This window comes from Nannobrachium achirus, assembly GCF_963921795.1.
Source record: "Nannobrachium achirus genome assembly, chromosome: 13".
NCBI classification, from domain to species: Eukaryota; Metazoa; Chordata; class Actinopteri; order Myctophiformes; family Myctophidae; genus Nannobrachium; species Nannobrachium achirus.
Genome location: NC_137833.1, coordinates 17,990,850 through 18,010,566, shown reverse-complemented (window position 1 = coordinate 18,010,566; position 19,717 = coordinate 17,990,850). Strand labels below are relative to the sequence as shown.

General features: G+C 42.8%; 1 protein-coding gene across 1 annotated transcript in view; it reads right to left on the bottom strand.

Moving 5' to 3' along the window:
• adgra1b (adhesion G protein-coupled receptor A1b) overlaps positions 1 to 17,243 on the bottom strand; it is a gene marked incomplete at both ends in the record, with an annotated part of 253,321 nt that extends 236,078 nt beyond the window's left edge. The window contains one exon of the mRNA XM_080740224.1: positions 17,020 to 17,243. Coding sequence (XP_080596350.1) covers positions 17,020 to 17,243 — 224 coding nt within the window. The remainder of the gene's footprint in view (positions 1 to 17,019) is intronic.
• Between the last annotated feature and the right edge of the window lie 2,474 nt (positions 17,244 to 19,717).

Here is a 19,717-nt window from a genome sequence, read left to right as displayed (position 1 = left end):
ATACTCATGGCAACATGGGGATCGTGGGTCAGCGAGTAATGGCCCGAGGCAGAACCCATGCCAAACAATGCTTCACTTAGGATATAGATTCTATGCTGTCTTATAGTAGCGCTTAAGGTAGGCTGCCAATATGATGCGCTTATATAGGCCTTAGATATTATGCTGTCTCTATAGTAGGGTGCTCAATATGCCATGCTGTGCGATGCTTGCTTCTGCCTTCATTCTTGTCAATAAAGTATACCTAAACCCAAGTGATCGTCTCCTGAAATATTATTCACACACTAGTGGTTCGGTCTCTCAGGACCTTCATGAAGAGTGTCTTACAGAAATCATACCATCACGATCTTATTTACAGTACTCCACCTCTTCTGTGTTCACAATCTCTCAGTCTCTCAATGATTGTCTGCAACCTGTGTGCGACTAATCACCCTTTCCAGACATGAACGTGATTATGTGACATCATGACCAAATGTACATGTGTGCAATAATGAACATGTATCTTAGATGCACCACCTAGACACTTCATTTAATTTAGTCCCACAGCGTACCATATGCCATGGAATATCACCATTCAATCCTAATGACATCGTTGAGAGAGTGCTTGTCCCCAGTATGAGGATGAGAGAAATAGTTACCTTTGACCATATTGTTACATTTGGCTCATCCTTAATCAGCCATTTGGAATGGGTTTTAAGAAGGCCTGTGTTCTCCTTTTAAATGATTTCACATCTGCATGGATATCGCTAAGATTATAATCTTATAATGGTGGTTTTCTCAAATATGCTGATAATATCTGGGTCCGATGTTTAAGTTTAGTTTTTTTTTATATATAATAGAACCCAATGTACATGACAGTTAGGGGTGCAAGTTGTACATAACATGATTCTTTTTGATTGGAATATTATTTTGTATAACAATTCATTGTCATTTGATAAGCTATTTGACAAGCCTGGTCTAAAAACCTTCGTTTCATGTCTTGCAGGGTTTCCTCCGCCATCGGTGTGTGAAATTTTGAATGGGTGAATGTAATCTATGTAAAGCGCCTTGGATAAAGGCACTAACTATATAAATGCACCATTTACCATGTCTAATGATTTGCCCATAAAATCCTCAGTAGTGTGATGAATGCATCTGGCTTCATGGTAGACTGCATTTCAGCAGTGTAGGATGATAGTTATTGGCGAACAGTATGGAGTTTTAATCTGTATCTTTTCTACAGTATAATAGAGTGGTGCATATCATACCAGATAGCTTCTCAACCCACAGATCCAGGAAATGAACTATCCAAAGCATAATCTACTGTAAACTTCAGGTTGGAGTCTTTTTCATTGAGAAGTCATTCAATTCATCCCTTTCAAAAAGACAGAAGATGTCATAAATCTAACCATGAGTATGTTAATAAACTATAACCAATCATCAAGGATGATGATACACGAAAGAAAGAAGAACTATAACTAAAGAGAGAGGGAGAAACAGTATAACAGATATAAAATGTATAGATTGGAGCTTTAAATTTGTTTTGTAAAATGCAAGTTGGAAATGCATGCCCCACCCGCTTATACAACAGTACACTAGTTACTCGTTCCAATTGTCAGAGTACCCGTTGCACCCGGTTGGATCAATGGTTCTGGACCTATCCGACCAACGCACTGGGTCCTCGGCGATACAAGCGCTGAGTTTGAAGTCGATCAGTCTGCCGGTTCTCGGCCGCGAAGGACAGTTCCGCACACTGTCATACACTCATATACAAGGGCGTAATTTTATAGTAGGCTTGCTTTATATGTAATTTGCATAGGGCTTTTTTCCCCCATATCACTACAAACATCATATATCAAACATGGAATTCAGTATCAAGTACTGTAACTGACTGTCTGATCACACGCACGCATGCACGCGCACGCACCATATAGAGCTTGTTGTACTCTGTATGGGTGAAAATCCATTTGTTTACTGTATCGTGGTTATTCTTAAGGTCAGCTCCACATCATTTTAAATACACCTTGGATGGAATTTCTGAATTTCGTATCTGCTAGAATATTGATCGCTCCAGACAGGTCTTAAATCATTTTGCTGCACAGCAGCCCTGCTACTATGACATTGCATGGTTAGACACGGCCACATGATCAGGTGGGTGTTTGCATGCACTGGGATCCTACTTTGCATGTGCAACACGTGTGACCATGCCCACACATGCATGCGTACACATACAGTACAAACACGAACTCAGGTGCATAAACACATGCATACATACTAGGGCATTCACCAAATATTCAAATATTCGAATATCAAAGTCACTATTCGACGTTGTTCACCGAAATCGAATATTCGCTTAGTTTTATTTTTTTATTATTTTCTCTTTAAAAAATGTAGAGTTTATAAAGCTTGGCAAGATAGGAAGTCAAAAAAATGAGTTGTCAATGCCCCTGGTGGATGAATTTGTTAATGCTCTATACCAGGGGTTCTCAAACCTTTTTAGGCCGTGACCCCCAAAATAAACATATTTGAAATGGGGACCCCCACCCTGAGGTATTAATGTGACTCGGTTCCACTGATAAATATTGTGAAAATAGCAGATCTACATGCTCACAACACCTCGCGTTACGAGGCGTTGTGAGCATCTAGATCGGCTATTTTCACAATGTTTGCCTCTTGCTTACTTAATATTTGACAGTTTGGCCAGTCCTGTCGAATATTCGACTATTCGAATACTTTGAGGTCAAATAATTCGAATAATAAAAATCACTATTCGTGAATGCCCTAATAAAACACATGCATACATACAGTACTGTACTGTACAGACACACGCACTCATGCGTACCCACATACACACGCAAACGCACATGCACGCACGCACACGCACGCACACACACACGGTCAAAATCCTTCCATCCTCCTTCTCCACCTCCCCGCTGCTCTCTTTTAACAAGGTTGCTCCCCGGCCTCTCAGAGCGCTGGGCCAGGTTAGGCAACAGAGGGGTAATTGGGATGAGTCTCCAGTCCCCTCCTTGTCGAAAGGGCACTTGTTATGCCAGATGGGTACGTATCCTTCATCCTAACCCTATAGGATTAAGTGGTGGGATCCCACAATGCATTGTGCTGAAGAGGCAAATCGCTCGCCCAGGCAGGGGAGCCAATCAGAAGCAGTTATTTGGAAATGTCATGGTGAGGGGATTCTCAGACTATCCAGGCATTGCAAACCACTTATAAACTCACAAAAGACATGAAATGTTAAAACACAAATTGGACTTTGGCAGAGGTTTGGGATGGGAAGTTAGTAATGTCAAGTTACCTTGTCATGATGTACAGTAACTCCAAATACTCGTCTTAGCCACATTATACAGTATCTTCAATAGCACTCCATAGATAAAATGTGTATGATCCAATATTCTTTCCGTTGACATTGTACACTTTTAGCCCACAAGGAATGCTAACAACGCTTTGTTTGATTCTGCCAATTATGTATACATTTAGTAAACCTGACTCTGTGTTTTTCCTGTCTGCTTGCAATGATTGATACAAGATAACGACACAACCAAAACCTCTACCAAATGTAATTGTGCTTTATATGGCCAAAATTGCTTCATAAATTTGAATTCCGGAGGGGGATTCTGTAACCCGTGAGGACATATACACTCTCCAGTCATCTAGAAGCACATTTTTATCACTTCACCATCTGAGACGTTTATCTGGTCATGTCTTCCTTAGGGAAACAAAATGATATCTTTAAACAGTGATACGCTGTCTGGGCAGGAAAAGTGGGAGTGAGAAAGGAAGTCCCCTCTCTGCAGTGTGAAAAGGCCACAACGGACACAGGAACATTGTGTCAGTACGCTCGCATCAACATCCCAACACTTTATTTATATTTGAGGCTGCAACCCCCAACTGCACGCTACTGCTAATCTCCCCTCTCAATCATTTTTAGTGTTCAACATGTATACAGACAAGAACTGTTGGGCACCCGCTAGGCAGGATATCCAAGCTCTGTGGGAAAGGGCACTACGACCAGAAGACACTGTGGCGTCTAAGTGAATGAGCGAGCGATTCCTATGGACTTTTATTGTTGTTGATTCAGACGTCAATATCCTATTGAGGTTCTGTCAGGGATGGATGCGTCATGACATAAGGCAGAAAACTCAAGCAATCGCAGGCTAGCATGGATCCAAACCGGGCACAGTGAGAGACAACTTGGACGGCTAAACCGATCAATTCCACAATATCTCACACATGGATTCACTTAGCCAAATCGAACTCTGAGGGAAATCGAAACCTATATCCGTATATATACGTATAGTTTTCCAAAATATTTAACCCGGTATCTCCCTTAGAGATAGGGTGAGAAGTTCAGTCACCCGAGAGAGACTTGGAGTAGAACCGCTGCTCCTACACTTGGAAAGGAGTCAGCTTAGGTGGTTCGGGCATCTAGTACGGATGCCCCCCGAACGCCTTCCTAGGAAGGTCCTCGATGCACGTCCCACTGGGAGGAGACCCTGTGGCAGACCAAAGACCAGATGGAAGGATTATATCTCCAAACTGGCTTGGGAACGCCTCGGTATACTCCCTGAGGGAGAGGAGGAAGTTGCTTGGGATAAGGAAATCTGGAATTCTCCGTTGGAACTGTTACCCCCGCGACCCAATTCCGGATAAGCGGTTGAAGATGGATGGATGGATGGTGAACCGTTATGGGTCCGTTCTCCCAGAGTTAAAATAACACTGAGGATTTTACTGATTAGCACCGTTCACCAAATGCCACATGGGGACGTGGTGAAGGTGGTCCGTATGAGATCATGAGATTTGTTGCTGCGTTGCGTCCCACACCTCCTCTCGCGTTCCCCTGCAGCCCCTCACTCCTCTCACTGTGGACACAGGTCCCCATCACGGGGACAGGCAGCCTCTGTTTGTGCAAACTCAAGCGTGTCCTCTGCTATGCTGTGGGTGTGTGTATATGCGGTGGAGAGCCGCAGCTCACCGACCCCATGCGTGCCTCCTCTCAGGCCCTTGCGTTGCGTCCAAGAAATCACAGGCAAAACAAGAATTGTACATCATGTAAACAGCCCATGACTAAATTGTGGCGCGTCCCTCCAACTCTCTATTTACATTATCAATTATGTTCTCTGAGGATAAGCTGCTTTCAAGTGGGGTGGGAGAGTAGACAAATTAAATATTGTCTCTCTCTGGGCCATGGCAAATGGTCTATGTCATTGCTACTTACCGTGATCCTCTGATTATTGCTAGCACGGAGTGCCCCGGCCTTGAGCCTTGGAACACACACCAAAAGTATCTGACTGCAAGAATTTACATCCTCAGTGATGTCATTACGTGCGCATCCCGCATCAAAAACTCATTCAAGTCGCCCAGGGACTCATTCATGTCATGGTCCTGGGGTCCCGGGGATGTACCTCCATTGGAGTCTATGTTAAAATAATTTACTTCTTCTACTTAAGTTGCTATATTAGTTTAGATAGTTTAATTCGTTTTTTAATGTATTGTGTAAGATAAACACTGTAAAGATTTATTATCAGTTAAACCTGGAACAGCTAAAAACTATTTTCACTAGTGGTTCTCAAAGTGGGGTCCTGGGTCCTTGAGGGAGTTCCAGGGGGTCCCCAGATAAATGATAGTTAGGAACCAAATAGAACTTTATGGGTCTGTAACTCGGTGAACAAATGGAACCAAATGGACCTGTACTCTAGTATTTAAAATTGGGGTCCCAGTGATATAAATATAATTAAATGGGTGTCTGTAGCCTAGTGTATTTAGAAATCCTAGTTCTAAGTTCAAACATTAGCCAAATTGTAAAATAAATATAAGAAATAGGCAAACATTTTGAAAATAGCCGATCTACAAGCTCACAGCGCTCGAAAACATTGTATTGAGGACTCATAAAACTTTTCTGGGACCCATTTGAATGACCACCTGTGGGTCCCGGGACCCATTACATTGAAAACCTAGTAACATCACTGCATCCTATAGTACCGTGAATGCAAAACACTCTGCACTTTGGAACATTGTGAGTGTGGATTTATAAAGCTCCATTTGCATCTCCAGAAATGTTGAGATGGTGAGTTTTCATAGTTTAATATCCCATAGACTACTAGACTAGACTAAATACATTTAATTAAAATAAATAAATTGCACTGTTTAACCACATAAACACACTTTCAATCTATTGTCCCTTTTTGGCCATGTCATTGTAGGTGAATATGTAAAAAAAAAAATGCAACTTTGTGATCTTGTAGATCAGCTGTTTTCGCCACACAACACCATCATACAACAAAGCTTAAGTGGTTAAATGACCCATTTAAGTGGTTAAATGACCCATTTAGCTAAACGTCAGATTAAACCGCATGTAACTCAAAAATTGCAATTTTCTGCTTTCCTTATTGCATCTGAGGAACACTCTGCACTTTGGAACATTGTGAGTGTGGATTTATAAAGCTCCATTTGCATCTCCAGAAATGTTGAGATGGTGAGTTTTCATAGTTTAATATCCCATAGACTACTAGACTAGACTAAATACATTTAATTAAAATAAATAAATTGCACTGTTTAACCACATAAACACACTTTCAATCTATTGTCCCTTTTTGGCCATGTCATTGTAGGTGAATATGTAAAAAAAAATCAACTTTGTGATCTTGTAGATCAGCTGTTTTCGCCACACAACACCATCATACAACAAAGCTTAAGTGGTTAAATGACCCATTTAGGTAAACGTCAGATTAAACCGCATGTAACTCAAAAATTGCAATTTTCTGCTTTCCTTATTGCATCTGAGGTCGTTACGCTCAGCAAGTGATTTAATTCAGAGGCAACATCCATCCATATCAATTCTTCTGTGAAACAGAAGCTCTGGTTTTTCTTTACCCCGAGTACCACAGCTTAGATATTTCTGTGAGGTCCGACTCAAAGAGAGCACCATTATAGAACCTAGCCTGGCCATCATACACCAGAGACATTCAACTATATTATTATAAAAGAGCAGAAACAAAAATAACCGAGATGGACACAATCCAAGACACCAATCACTGGGCCCAAGTGGAGTAAAGATCACAATGTGAACTATTACAAACATTTGGATCGGCCAGCCCAGCGGTTTCCAGCCACTTCTCTTCAAACAGCCAAACCCTCTGTTATTCTAGAAGATCGGGTTACCAGACACAGCTAACCAAAATAACATATTTTATATCTACTAACATTGAACTTGGATGGGAAACAGACATTGCTCGGGGGGTTCAAGTGGGTATTAACGGAGCTCCAAATAGACCCTATTGACAGTGAAGCACATCTGCCCGCACAGCGCCTTAATTCCCATTGGACACTGGATAGGAACTACATTTCCTAGGCTCTAGTTAGTAAATCTGTAAATAGTCGTTTTGGCGATTTTTAGACCAATATATAATTTGCCTCTTACAGTATACATACAGTCCATAACAGTACTCCAGTTTCTCGCTTCTCTCTCTGCAAGCTGTGCAAACACTGTATATGAATATGCCTCCAAAAGGTGATTGGTGGCTTGGATTAGAACAACTTGTACAAAGACATTAGGTTAACAAAGTAGATTTCTGCGTTTAAAGGAGTAGTTCACCCCCAAAATGACTTTTTTCTATTGATAACTCATGCCATGATTTTATGTTTTACTGTATTGATTGTTTTGCTGCCAGTTTTTAATTATTTAATGAATATAATTTAATTATATAATAATAACTTGTTTAAGAAATATGCTCTAGAGTTTATATTAGTATTATTAGTAGTAGTATTTTATAAACATTATTTTGTACATTTTCAATACCACCAAAATTGTAGCTCTACAAGCTCGCTATGTATTGTGCTGCGACACTGAGCTTGTAGATCAGCTATTTTCACTACTTGCCCTGAGACAATGGGCCCGATTCATCAATCTGGTCAATATAGACAGTGTAAATAAAGTGACTAAATCTGGCTTATATTTCTGTCTTACCTTCAAAATCCCGGACAAAAAAACCTTGCTAAATCTGACCCCTAACTTGGGAATTGTCCTAAATGCCGGTAAGATCAAAATATGTGTGTAATTTGGCCGTAAAGTGCTTGATGAATCGGGCCCAATGTGTATAGGGCTAGAGTGGTTCAAGCATTATGGTAACCGACCTTCACAGACCAGAAAGCAGCAGCATCAGTGGATAGTCTTCTCCCAAACTCTACTATGCTCCATGTGCTAACGTTTACATTCGGATAATAAAACCATATCAAACCGTCAATGCGGCCTGCAGCAATGTGCTTTTCTGATTAGTGAAAATGGGTGTGATGACAGCACTGTCATAATGAAATCACAGCTAATGTTAATTTATGTCTTTTGCAACTTCTCTGTTTACTGTGAATATTGTTTTGACCGCTGTTTGGACTTCTTGTTAGTTGCAAGAGGCTAGAAACGGGAGGTGTCGTTTCAACCAACAGCCCTGAGACCCTGAAGCTAATATTCTCTGTGGGTCGACATACTTCAGGTAAGTAAGAGAGAAATTATAGGTCTTAAATCCCGAAACGTAGCGTTTAAGAGTGGTTTTGTCAAGGTTATTTCCTGCCAGCTGGTTCAAACTATAATTAGCCTACAGTGTTTGATTCAATGCATCTAGGCAATTTGAAGTTCTTTCAATCCACGGACCAATATATGAGATGCAATCTCATAATATTTATTGACTGAACTGATTGAATTGAGCAACATGTGGTAAAGCGGCATTGGTAATATGACTGACACGCACACCAAACCATGTGTGCTTTCAAAGACATACTGTACACAGTACGCACACACACTTACACACAGTTCGAGTGACATCCATGGAAGCAGACGTGTTGGTACTGTACACACACACACACACACACACACACACACACACACACACACACACACACACACACACACACACACACACACACACACACACACACACACACACACACACACACACACACACACACACACACACACGTGCACACACACGCACAAACAAATCACATACTGTACTGAGCCGATTAAGTGCCACAGAGGCCCTGGTGTGACAGGGAGGGGGAGTTAATATGCTTCCTACTGAGATCACGCCCTAACAACAGAAGCGAGACACATCAGGGTTTTAATCACCTTGTTTTACACAATGACTCCAAAAACAATGAAATGACATTCAACAACAACATACTTAACAAGGCTGCCCTGCCCCTGCACTCGCAGACTTATGAAACTTTGGGTAACCTTGTTATTTACGCGTTGGTGAAAGGAGGAGGCAGGGATAACAGACGAGAAAAGCATCCTTGGCTCCCACCGTACTTTACTTAATATTTTGACATGGTAAGACTGGCTTTCGACACATTCTTGGTTTTTCCGAGGCCACTGTGATTTGCAGGCTCTTAACTCTTCCCTGCAGAAGTCATGAACTCCTGTTCTGGGAGGCATTAATGTCTGAATTGAAACTGATCAGTTGTTTCTTTAAAAACCACCAACTAAAGACCCCCTGAAATTGTCAGCAGTTATGAGCTATTCACACTGCCAATCTGAAGGCTGTTGAACCTGCCTTGAGTGATGTATCAATAAACACCCACAGATGCCTGGCGGAGACCTTGACAGAACCCTAACCTTTTTTGCTGGTAGAGGGATTTAGTCAATTGCTACTTATTAAGGAGCATGACAATCTCTAACGTGTGGTTATATTATGGATCAGACCTGACCACGAGGTCTATAGCACACACAAGATAACGCAAGGGCAAATGTTAACTTTAGCTGCTGTGCGGGGGTGGGGGGGGGCGACGCAGGCAGGGATCTAAAAGTATTACGCCTCCCCGGGTCTGGATGATTGATGCAAGAGAAGGCTCTCATCTAAAGATGAACCTCTCCACTTTTTTTAAAGCCTCCATGACATCACAAGATAAAAGTCCCCTGACAGACGGAGAGAAGAGAGAGAGTGCAAAAAGGAAAAGAGAGGAGAGGGAAAAGAGGGACTTAAGAGATTTCGAGATCAACAACTGCTGCCAGTTGCTTCAGATGCTAAGATACAGTAGACACATCTTCGTGGGGTCATTTTGACCGTCTCTTTAGATTAACAGTCGATACTTCGGTGTGTGTGTGTGTGTGTGTGTGTGTGTGTGTGTGTGTGTGTGTGTGTGTGTGTGTGTGTGTGTGTGTGTGTGTGTGTGTGTGTCAAGTAGGGCCTTTCATGGATTGAATTTCTACGACACTCTTTGCCCTGTATGCTCACAAGGTTTGACAATGCTGTAATGCACGGGAGGATATAGAGGGGCTACTTGTGCATGTCGATGAAATATTCATGCAGAACTACTCAGAACTCAGAACAGGGTAGAGCACAAACACCACCCGAGGAGACCGAAAAGAAAAAAGAGGCGTAGGAGAGAAAAGCAGTGAGAGAAAGACAGATAAGAGACAGAGAGAGAGAGAGAGAGAGGGAGAGTAAAGAGAGGGAGAGACAGAGAGAGTAAGATGGAAATAGAAAATTAATAATGATCTCTGTGGTTGTTTACTCATATACCTGCCAAAGTGTATTGATTTACAATTACATATGATTGCATTCTGTTAACTTATAATTTATTTTCATCAAAACAAGACCCATTTAGATGAACACACACACACACACACACACACACACACACACACACACACACACACACACACACACACACACACACACACACACACACACACACACACACACACACACACACACACACACACACACACACACACACACACACACACACACACAGGACGGACTGGGGTGAAAACTAGGGATAGGAATAAAAACATAAACCAGTTCTGTTCGGTTCTCTTCTACCCTATTCTTGTTTTAAGAAATGTATTCATTCCATCTCATTGATTTGTAATGGTTTGGCAATATAGTTGTTGTGACAGTTATGCCAATACAGCTGACTGAATTGTGAGAGAGAGAGAGAGAGAGAGAGAGAGAGAGAGAGAGAGAGAGAGAGAGAGAGAGAGAGAGAGAGACACACAGTGTGTGTGTGTGTGTGTGTGTGTGTGTGTGTGTGTGTGTGTGTGTGTGTGTGTGTGTGTGTGTGTGTGTGTGTGTGTGTGTGTGTGTGTGTGTGTGTTGGTAAATGTGGTTTAACAGGACAATTGGCCTGAATACTCACCTCATTAACAGGACATTTTGGATTAGCAGGACAGGACTGGTGCTAATTCATGGACATTCTGAAATAGCAGAAGTGTTTCTATTGGTCTAGAGAGCCCAAATCCACTTTTTTTTTGATGTCCGGTTAATACACATACACCCGACGGGACTGGTGTCCTGCTAAAACATGGACAATTCTGAAATAGCAGAAGTGTTTCTATTTGTCTAGAGAGCCCAAATCCACCTTTTTTTTTTAGATGTCCGGTTAATACACATACACCGGACATGGTGTCCTCCTAAACCACATCTACACGTATGTGTGTGTGTGTGTGTGTGTGTGTGTGTGTGTGTGTGTGTGTGTGTGTATGTGTGTGATGAAATAGATGATAAACAATAAGATGCAGATAGAATAGACCTTTTAAGTAAGGACATGGGAGAGTGAATTCCAAGAATTGCTTTCCCAAGTGTCTGCACGGTTCTGAAGAATACGTGCACCGGTCAATACCGACCTCTCTCAGTGTACAGATACTGATCGTATCAGAGAGATGCTATCACCTGGTTACAGTATGCTGCTGCATGCCTGCAGTGCAGCGTAGCACATTTAAAATACGCTGCATAATAATTTACAGTGGCCGAGCGTCTCATATTTTTGGTGCTGTGAGCGTTGTTCCTGGCATAATGACTGTGATGTTCTTGTCGCGGTTTGGAGCCGGCCGCGGCCTCCTCCTGATCGCTTCCCCTAGACACCGCAAACAGCCCCTCCTGTCTGTCTCCGACAGGAGGCGGAGGAGGAGGAGGAGGAGGAGGAGGAGGATGAAGGCCCACACAGAACAGCCAATGCCAGACACCTCCACCCAGACCAAATGCTCTCATTTTCTCCTCTGCAAGGCTGAATGCTGGTAGAGAACAGACGTAGTCTTTTGGGGTTGGAGCAACGAAGCATACACTGGTACTCTAGATATGCTTGAATGGGAAAATACATCACAATCTGTTTAGACTGGGTTAACCAAAACGTAAAAGTAACGGGAGCGTGTCGATATTACGACATAGCATCTGTTCAACGGTTCATTCTTTCGACACGGGTGAATGTTAACCTGGTGAAAAGCTAACCTGCCGACGCGGGTGAGTAGCTAACCTGCACATGGGTGAATGTTAACCTCTATGCCTAAACCTAAAGTAACACAAACCCTGATCGACCCTCAGTAACCGTGACGCTGACGCTCATAGTCAAGAGAATAACTTGTCGAAAGAGCAAGATTTCCCCAAAGTAACACATTATTTAAATATCTATGACAGTTCCTTGTACAAATGTATGGTGCTGCTCTGGCAGTGCTACTGTCCACGTTTCCTTCTGCTCTTCAAAGCAACCGCCAGCAGCTCTCAGACTGGATCCATGTATTGATAATGGGATGCATGCAGCGGAAATCCTACATTGGCAACATTGGCCGTAAATAACAAACCTATTTAGACGATCTACAGTACAGTATAGAGCATCGCAGCGGAAGTCGATGCCTGGGGTCACTTTCACTTTCACCATTCATTTTCGCCATAGACTTTTACAAAAATATTTATAACAATTATGTTAAGCCTCGAACCAAGCCATCCAGGATGGAGGTGAATCATGACCATATAACCTTTTATCCTATGTGAAAACATATTTTAATATTACATTATTTGATATACTACATTTAATAACTACCCTTTGTTTAGCGATTTTCAAAATGTTCTTTTCATAGAAAAAAAGGTTATATGATCATGATTCACCTCCATCCTGGATGGCTTGGTTCGAGGCTTAACATAATTGTTATAAATATTTTTGTAAAAGTCTATGGCGAAAATGAATGGTGAAAGTGAAAGTGACCCCAGGCATCCACTTCCGCTGCGATGCTCTATGGTGCAAGATCTAAAGCAGCGCTTGAGGGCTGTGTCCATCTCCAGTTTTTTCTATAGTCAGACGGTGAATAATGTGAGCAGCCACCCAAAAATTCCCTAGGTTGAAAAAGTGTTTTTTTCTTTTTTTAATCCCACGATTTTTACAACAAATTGTTGTCAATTGTCTAATGTAATCGTGGGTGCTACACTCCCTCTGCCAACCTGGGGGAAAACAATCAGATTTGAACACACAAACCCTGAATCAGCGCTTTCATCAACCAGTTCACGCCATGAGAACAAAGAAAACCGGCCAGCTGATGGCAGAAATAATCATTAAAGAGGAGTGGATGAGCAAGGCTTTAGGTCTCTGATGAGGATATGTTGAGTCATCCTACAATACTTGGTTATGAGCCCCAGGATGGCTAAACGGTGCGTTGTTTAGTGATGTGTACTGCAGCGTTAGTAGTATGATGTCATACTGTTAACCGTGGGAGGCCGACAACATTCCAAGCTGTACAGGTTTACAAAAAGAATATTCCCAAACGGCCACCAGCCACCTGCAATGGCAATACAAAATCACCAAACAGGCGAACTGTTTAAAATCGTGTCAGGTTGTCAGTTACAACGAGTGCACGTGTCCCTCTGGGGTATGCAGCATCTAGAAAGCCTTCTCACAGAACAGTTAGCATCAACCGTGTCTGAGCAGCAACACCGCCGCCCGGATACTAATATGTCCTCTGTCACGTCCTCTCCATCAGCCCATCTCACCAAGCGAGCAAATATTCACCAAACAGCTCCTGTCCTCTTCCAGGTTTCCCCGTTTCCTTCCTGTCACACCCTCTATTCTTCTAACAGCTCTCTCACTGCCTCTTCACATGTATCTCCCATACCGCCCCCACACACAGTCTGTCTCTCCTCTATCCCTTGGCCAATGATGTGTCCTCCTCCTGTCAGTGCATTGCCTGACACAGGTGTCAGCTACAATCCTCCCTGCTGCTGCTGTTGTCTCGTTGCAGAGTAGTCTAGCGCGCCTCTCCAACTTCAGCTGTGCTGAAACGATTACACCAGAGAGGTCCCAAGGTCAACAGAGCTGTCAGGCCCAGCTCCAAACTCCCCGGCGCCCCATTCACTCCGGTGGAGATAAGGAAACAGTCAGAGGTGTTAATAGAGGGCGCGTCGCTGCTCGGTAACTGTGGGGTAAATTACAGACACACTTTCTCCCTTACTTATGCAAATGCGGTTTCATTCGCTTATTAAGTTGTTTTCTCGCCGGCATCAGAACTGTGCCATGTTACTGCAGGGAAATGTTCCTAGTAAAACGTTAAAATAGAGGCAATATAGCCTGTATTAAGAAAGCCATACGAGTAGAAGAAAAGTACCAATGCCCAAGCAGTCTTTTATTAGACACGACATTCAAATCAAGGTTGATATACTTAGAGATGCTGCACTTGAGGTATTGAGGAAGCAGCTCTACAAGGACCGCATTGTCTACGGAGGTGAGGCAGCGACGGGAGACAGAGGGGACCACAGGGAGACATTTGGGAGATTTGCTAGGAGTATTGCAGAGGGAGAACGGCATGTGCATACTTCCCTCTGACATATCTGTTTATTTTCACAGCACGTCTAAACAAAAGAGCTAGTAGGGAGGCCACTTTGGGCCGACAAAGGTCACATTTCCTAACGCAGGAAAACTGCTTCCTGAGCAACCAGGGCCCTGCGGAAGAACATAGCTCACCAAGGAATAGAAATGACTAAGGAATTATAAATATAGCATATTACGGTGAATTGCAACGGTAGGACATAATGAGAAAATCACAGAACAGCTAATGGAATTCCTATGCTATGAACAAAAGAGATCAGTGTTTCTAGTCTAGATAGAATATCAATTTACAGTAGCTCGCCTAAATTGACTAATTGCATGTAATAAAAACAACACCATGTCTTATGACTGTGGAGACCCACTTTATAAAATCAAGCTATTATTACACTCACCGGCATTTAAAACACTGCTGAAAACGAAATAAAGTTTTTAACATAGTCTATAGTACCCTGCATTCACAGTGGCGAAACATTGTTCCAAATAAATTTCAATAAGCACAGAGCTACCATTAATCATACACACATTTCACAATGACTGTTGGGAACTTGTCAAGGGCCCTTAAGTTTAGTATTTGGTTTACACTCTTGTGCACAACCCTCAAGTTTCCGTGGATAAAACAGTCTATTAATCTAGCAGTCAATCTCTGCACCTGCAGGGCGTGTGTGGAAAGTTATCAACCCAATAGAGTAGGCCTATTTCATCAGCACAGTTGAATGCTAAGAAAGCTGTTTGAATAACTTTGAATGCATGCAAATAATATCCACGAAGAGCACACTGAAAGGCAAAATATTCTTGCAGATGGCAGCATCAGGGATGGGCAACCTCTTTCTGACCTGCGAGGTGATCAGATTGAGCTATTATTAACCATTATAGTCTACTATACAACTTTTCTCTTTCTTTTTTTCTCTTTTCTTGATTAATTCTTTGTTAGATTTTATTATTAAATGGTTGACTTATGCTATGCTTGTATTTCTTCTAATTGGTAGCCTAATAAACTGTAAAGGCAATGGTAGTTTTCACTGTTCGGAGATGTTCCCTGAATTTTGCGCATGCTTTTTGAGCATGCTAAGCAAAATCAGGGAACGCTTAACAAGACCCCCGCATAGGGATACAATAGCAGAACAATAGCAATACATTGACACATGACCTTAAGTTTATTAAGAACAAGTATTTGAGCTTAGCCAGATTAATCAAAGGTGGAGGCTGGGGTGGAGGTGGCAGCTATAGCAGCGAGTATCCGAGGCGTCAGATAACCAAGCAAAGGAGAGAAAGCGAGCCTTATTTAAGGAGCCTTCCCTAATGAGCGCTTTGATTGGAGTATGACAGTGTGATGTAATGACCAGCTGATATGTGAATGAGGAATGGGAAAAGAGCTGACTGACAGCTGGGCGGGGCAAGACTCTTGTGTCCTGCATAAACTAACGCTGAAGCTACATTAAGTCATCATGTGCCTGAAACGGTTAACTTGCTCACACCCCTGTAACTTAGGCTGAAGGGCTGTGTTCACACCGAGCACAACAACAATAACTACAGTACAATGATAATTATATCTATATCGTTCACAGTCGTCACACCATTGTCTTTGTTATAGTTGATGTAGACTCTACTACAGGCTGCAGAGAGCATCCAATTGAATTTATTATGCGTCATTTTGTGCTTTAATTACTGAAAAATAGCAGATATACAAGCTCACAGCGCAGCACCGATTGCCGTGCTGCGAGCTTGTAGATCTGCTATTTTTTTTTTATCGTGAAAATGAGTCTTTGAATATTTCAAATCATCTCTCAAAATATTTAGTTCCAGGGACGCCTGGAACAAAAAAAGCAAAAAAAAAAAGCAAAAAAAAAAAGAAATGCATATATTCAAAGATTTGCACACATTTTCACGACTTTTCAAAACTAGCAGATCTGCAAACTCGCAGCTTGTATATCTGCTATTTTTCAATAGCTAAAGTATAAAATAACTAGTAAGACGCCTCAGGGCGACATCTTGGCCATCTGGCCAGTGATGTATATCGGACCAGTTACCAGAGGAAGACAGATATGGGCTGTCTTCCTCCATAATGGGCATTCCCATATGCAGTCCTGTTAGATATGGGCGTAATATTGATGACATCAGTGATCTCCATATATGGGCATAAAAGCGATTCTGTTAGAGTGGTTCCCATGACATCACAACATACAACATATGTTATGCCCATACATGGAGCTCCCTATCTGAACCAGCCACACAGATATGGGCCATGCCTTGGCAGTGATGTATCAAGGGAACCAACCCATAGACCGTAAAAATGTTTACACACGGAGACAAGCTGTGACATTTCTCATGGTAAACTGCGACCTTCGGTCGCAATTAAGGCCCCTCCACCTTGGGCCCGAGTAACTCAGTCCCACTCCCCCCCCTAGTGACACCCCTGTGTCCATGCAGTGAGCCATTGATACTTACAGGGAGACAGTTCTGTTGGGTAGGAAGCTTGGCTGCAGCGTGTCCATCAGCTCCACATCATCACACACCACTCTGACCCGCACGTTGTGTCTGCTCAGCTCCTTGGACCTCTCAGCCGAGCAGTGACAGCTGTCAATCATGAGGTCTGGACAGTTCCTGTTGGTCACACAGGGCATCCACAGACCCATGACGATGATAACGCACAACAAGCTCAGCAGTTTCATGTTGAAACTGAGCCTTTTAAAATAAATAACAGGGTCTTTTCAAGTGATGTCTTCCCAGTAGGTACAAGAAGACGAGACCATTTCACATAGTCTTCTCTTTCTTCCTTCTGCTTTTGCGTTAAGGAGCCGAATAGAGTCAACAGACTATAGGCTATATGCGCAAGTTCAAGTTCAAGTGGAAAGTGAAACTCCCAGCCTTGTCACCTGCTGCGTTCCTCAAGACAAGGTTTTCGCACGAACCCGTGAGAAAAATAAAGATTTGTGACACGTCGTATCTTTGCCATACTTTCTCATCTCTGTCAGAGCACACGTAGTCATGAATCATCCAAATGACGCATTGTACCGGTAGATAAAACTTTGCAAGTGTCACTTCTTCAGCGGCGCGCTTTCAGAGTCGAACTCGCAATTAAAGAACAGTTTGTGTAATGTTTTCCCCGGCCGGTAAACAAAACTAGGACTAGGAATGCAAAATGAGAAAGAAACCCAACGAAACTGCGCGTCCCGTCTAACTGCACGCCGTGTTGTCAACAGGTTGACTCGCATCATTCTTGCTGTGTCCATCATGGTCTTTCTGCAGCAGCGTGGGAGCAGAGCAAGTCCCTCCCCGTCAGCAGGGAGCCTATAAAGCTGCACACAGTAGTAGGCTGCAAGTGTCAAAGTCGCAGCCCAACACAAACATTTAGTTACATACTGTATAGGCTGGTGTTTCTCTAACTGCAAATTTCAAGGTCTCCCCACTGATTACTCTTAACTCTGACGGTGTACAAATGAAACCAAATGGACCCGTTAGGGTGCATTTGGTTCCATTTGTACACTGTCAGAGTTACAGACTTGTAAGGGGAAATTTAGACCCCCCTAAAGGAACCCACAGAGTCCCTGGAATCCACTTTGAGAAACACTGGGCTACATACCAGTTAGGCTACTGTACGGTGAAAAAGGGACTTAGGTCTATATTGTTTTACTTGAGTAAAAGTATCAATAGGCCTACTGCTTATAGAAATACTGTTACAAGTAATAGTCTGGAATAAAACATTGACTTGAGTACAAGTTCAAAAGTATTGGCAAGTACCAAAAGTAAAATACTCATTCTGCACAATGAACCATATAGAAATGTTTTGAAAATAGCAGATCTACAAGCTCACAATGCATCGCATATTTTCAGAGCTTGTAGATCATCTATTTTCAAATGTCAGAAATGTCTATAGGGCTTAGGTGGTTAATTAAGTGTGCCTGCCATGAAATGGCAAAACAGCCATAACTCCAGTTCCCAACATGTTACTGGTCTCAAACTCTGTGGGTAGCCGACAGGGGGAAATCCCGCTAAGGCAAACGCCGATAAGGCAAACTGGGCAAATGTACTGCCCGGGTCTCCTACCGTAGTGATAGGGCAACATGCAAATCTCCTTCTGCCGTCCCGTTAAGGAAAAATGCAACAGAGTAGCCTCCTTTTGTTATGGTGAAATGAATAAAGAATTTTGAGCAATACAATGGTTATATGTCACAGTTATTTTCCATGACATTGCAAGTGTCGCGAAGGCCAGCGGACCTTGGTCCTGCTCTTCACCCCCGAGCGCTGCAGGCCCGAGTTACGAAGCTGTGGTGAATGCAATCGTTATATTTCTGCCCAGGCCGTAAGGCCTGGGCAAGCGCACGATAAACGCATGAATGGGATCATGAAACGCGATGCAGGTGAGCTCACATTTCACCATAACAAAAGGAGGTTTAGTACATTTTGCCTTATACTGTAGGTACTTTGCCTTAACGGGCTTTTGCATTACGGGACGCGCCCGTCTGACAGACCTAACGGCTAACCGCTAATGCTAACCGCTATTTCTGCTAATGCTAAAACTAAAATGCTAATGTTAAAACATTGTTAATGCCAATGCTACAAATGCTAATATTAAAAATGCTAATGCATACACATTGGGTGCATTCGGAAATGCGCACTCAACGCACTGGTGTGACATGTTTTCGTTTGTTTATTCGGTGCACTTGGTGCGTTGTTGTTCGGAAATCCAGTGCACGGCGCACCGGTGTGCTGAGTGCACAACGGTGTGCTGACTGAACAACCCGGTGTGCTGACTGAACAACCCTACTCAGAAGATGGGGTTCGACTAGCTCTGGTCCATCGCGTCTCCTCCCGGAGACGCTCTGACAGAACCGTCGGCAAATGGCTAGACCCGAGTATCTCAGCCCCTTCGAGCGCTCAACATCAGTCATCAGTCATCAGTCAGAGCGTCTCCGGGAGGAGACGCGATGGACCAGAGCTAGGGTTTGACGGTGTGCTGCGTCAGTGCGGTGTTTTGATTGGTTGGTTATCATGGCCATGTCTCGAGCGCTTCTCAGCTGTGAACAATGGAGGAAATGACCGCAAAATGCAGCATTTGCAGCTTATTTGGTCGTTTGAGCTTGATAGTAAACTAACAGCAAATATGCCAATGTTATGAATTACATCTCCTTTCAATAGCAACGTT